The 3446-nt window shown below is 39.1% G+C and overlaps 1 protein-coding gene across 1 annotated transcript; it reads left to right on the top strand.

The window, feature by feature from the left end:
* The first annotated feature begins 356 nt into the window (after nt 1-356).
* On the top strand, nt 357-1188 carry LOC114019850 (interferon beta-like). The gene has a single exon (XM_037903085.2). The coding sequence runs from the start codon at nt 613-615 to the stop codon at nt 1186-1188; it is 576 nt and encodes a 191-aa protein (XP_037759013.1). The 5' UTR covers nt 357-612.
* Nucleotides 1189-3446: the final 2258 nt, after the last annotated feature.

The following is a 3446-nucleotide window of genomic DNA, read 5'->3' as shown; positions in this document are numbered from 1 at the left end:
AGATGCCGATGGTTTGTGCTGTCTAGATTTTAAATGTGCCTTCAAAACAGAGGAAATCATTAAAGTTGAGATTTGCCAAATATTTTTTGGAGACCTAACCCTTTCCGCTGACTTACTTCTTCAATGCCTAACGAACTTTAAATATTCCTAAACAATTTCTGTCCCTCAAATGAAGGAGGTAATGAATGGCAAGTTCACTGTCTGATGAATTGGAGGTCTCTTCTGTACCACTGTGGAATTGTGGCTGACCTTCTTCAATTACAGAAATTAAAATATGACAAAATGCCTGTATGTCAGGGGTGGTCGCTTTCACGCACACACAAAAAGAAAGAAAGCAAGCAAGAAAGAAAGCAAGCAAGAAAGCAAGCAAGAAAGAAAGAAAGAAAAAGGAAATGGGTAAAAGAACTAGAAAACAGCAAGAAGAACAGAAAGAAAAATTCTGAAACCTTCAAGAAGGAAAATCTTGTAAACAGAAAATGATCAAAGAAACATTCTCCAACCAAATACTTAAATTCAGAGACAAAAAGGAAAGACACAGCAGTCTACGTAGGACCCTCAACGAACTCCAGGCTCAAGGTTCCACACAAAGTAAAGGAGCGAAAAGACATCATCATGACCACCAGGTTTTTGCTGCACATTTGCCTCATACTGCTCTTCTCCACTGAAATCTCATCTCGGCTCTGTACCATGCTTCACTTCCAGCAGAACAAAGTGAACAAAGAGAGCTTAGAGCTTCTGCAGAAAAGGAGCGGAAATTTCCCCTCACAATGCATAAATGAAAGGGCAGCTTTCAAGCCCACCCAGGATATTGTCCAACTTTCAGTGGCCCAGAAGGAGAATGCCAAGGTGGTAATTCAAGAAATCCTCCAAGAGATCTTCAACATCTTTAGCAAAAACCTCACCCAAAGTGCCTGGGATGCCACTTCCATAGTCAGGTTCCAAAATGGCCTTTACCAGCAAATTCAGCGGCTGGAGGCATGTTTGAGAGCACAGATGGAGAAGGAATTAACCAACCCGGAAAGTCAGGACCTCCAGATCACCAGTCGGAGTGTGAAACAATACTTTCAGGGGATAGATGCTTTCCTGAAAGAAAAGCAATACAGCCTGTGTGCCTGGGAGATCATTCGCATGGAAATACCCAGATGTTTTGTATTGATTGACAAACTCACTCGACGGCTGAGTAACTAAGGTACAGTACAAATCTTTTCCTTGGAGTAAATGAATTAAACATTGGTGTCAATTATACAGTTGAACAGAGATAGCGGATATCTTATAACTCTGCTTAGATAGGGCCTGATCCTTCTTCTACAGGGTCAGTGGCCAAATCGCAACTGATTTCCTTGGCAGCAGCTTCAGGCTCTTCCTGTCCTGTCCTGGAAATGGATTTGCAATGACATGGATTTATTTTTTCAACTCTCATTTTGGTTTGTGATTCTTCATAATCTCCCACATATCAGGTGATCTTATGTATTGCATAATTGGCAGACCATGCAACAAAGTACATATATTTGGAATCCTTAGCCACCTCACCAGTACTTTGCTCATCAAATAATGATACCCCCAAAGTACTCTGACTTCTATACATGTAGTATGTTTCTATTATGAGCATGGTTGCTATTTATTAATCTGTCCTCATCCTATACCACAGCTTGAGAAGTTTCCTAGAGACATTTATAAGAAATATGAACATAGCGTAAGACTCGCAAGATTATGAGGTGTAGAAAAGATTGACATTCATAAATTTTCTATTGTATTTTTTCCTTTGTGTTTCAACCAAATCTCATTTCACTCCAGCTGAGGTTGCAGCGACTACAGAGGTTAAAGCAGTTGGACGAAATTGTACCGTGCGGTGGATTCCCCCCCCTCTGTTGATCCTTCCCACAGTGATGTCTCAGACTTCTAAGACTCCATACTACTTGACCTCGTATTGTGCAATACACTCACTCAAAATTTAAATTGTAAATGAAAGATATCGATGCAAAAAAGTTACAAGAAAATTAAGAAAGGGTTAGACCTTAAACATTGTTGACATTATGTGTTTGCTCTATCGTTCAACTCTTCTCTGATCAAATCTCATCTCTGAACCGTAACATGTAGCTTAACCACAGTACAACAGCATAACAAATGTGAACTGGAAAAACTTTCCAACAAAAAAGATGTGCATAATTTTCCTCTAATGTTGAAACGAAGAGAGACGTTTCAGGTGGCCCCAAGAGGTTTTCAGGCCTCGAGTGTCCCTGAAGGGGAATGCCAAGGTGGCAATCCAGAAAATCTTCCAAGATATTTCCTGCCTCTTTGGCAAGAATCTCTCCGAAACTACCTGAGGTGGGAATTCCATTCAGAGATTCCAACACAGATTCATCAGCAAATTGGGCATCTGGAGACGTTTGGCTGCAGCGATGGAAAATGGGACTCTCTGACCAGGAAGAAAGGACCAACAGTTTCCCAGGATGAACGTGAAGAGATACCAATTCTTTCATAAAAGACAAGCACTTCAGCCTCTCTGCTACCAGAAGAATCCATGCGGAATTATGGGGATTTCTAATGTCAGACAAACTCACAAAAAAGTTTAGAAATTTAAATATCAACATTTTTAGCAGTTCTTACTGAAATCAAGTAATAATTTTTACATAATTTAAAATCTGATGCAGTGGAATTTTAAAAGGTGGTGTTACTATATCTTCTGAAAATATTTTCAGATCTGTTTAGGATATTTGTAACAGGGCATTTATGTCAATCTATTATTTATTTATTGTCCTTATTTATATATTTATCATAGATATTTGTTACTTACCAATAAATAATTATTTTATATAAAATGGCAACCTTTTCCAGTAATGATTTGAATAAAATACTGATTGAACCAAAAAGAAAGAAAAGGAGAATAAAAAACCCCCTGTAATTGTTCAGCCTGAAAACCCCAATTCCAGAAAGTACTTATGCATGTGACTAACTTAAAGTAGGTGAGCCATCCCGCTCATGTTAGTGCTTCCAGTTGGGAACATGCTTCAATACATTGATGAATCAGTGTCCCTATTCGCACTAATTCCATTTTAAAAATAATCCTTACAGAATGATAATTAGCCTTTCCATTCAAACAGACCACACGCCACACCTGAATTCTCCCACCTTTTACCATTCTACTTTGTACCAGGTTACTTGTCCCCCCAGAAACTTTTCAATTTGGGTGTTTGGTGTAGTAGGCAGTTGTGTTGGAAGAGGGTAGATTGGTGCCTTTTCCCCCACTAAGCAAGAGTGCATGCACCCCTTAACACACACCAATTACATGTGAATAATGAAAGCAAGAATGGGGCATTCTGTATTAGAATTATCAAAGTTTCTCTTTGTCACCTCTAAAACGCATTTCCCCATTGGGTGGAATGCGTCAGTCAGTTACTGCCCATGAAAACTATGGAATTCTTCTGAAAAAGTCCAAGAACCCCAAA

Source organism: Chelonia mydas, chromosome 5 (assembly GCF_015237465.2).
Source record: "Chelonia mydas isolate rCheMyd1 chromosome 5, rCheMyd1.pri.v2, whole genome shotgun sequence".
Taxonomy (NCBI): Eukaryota; Metazoa; Chordata; order Testudines; family Cheloniidae; genus Chelonia; species Chelonia mydas.
This window is presented reverse-complemented; position numbering and strand designations above follow the sequence as displayed.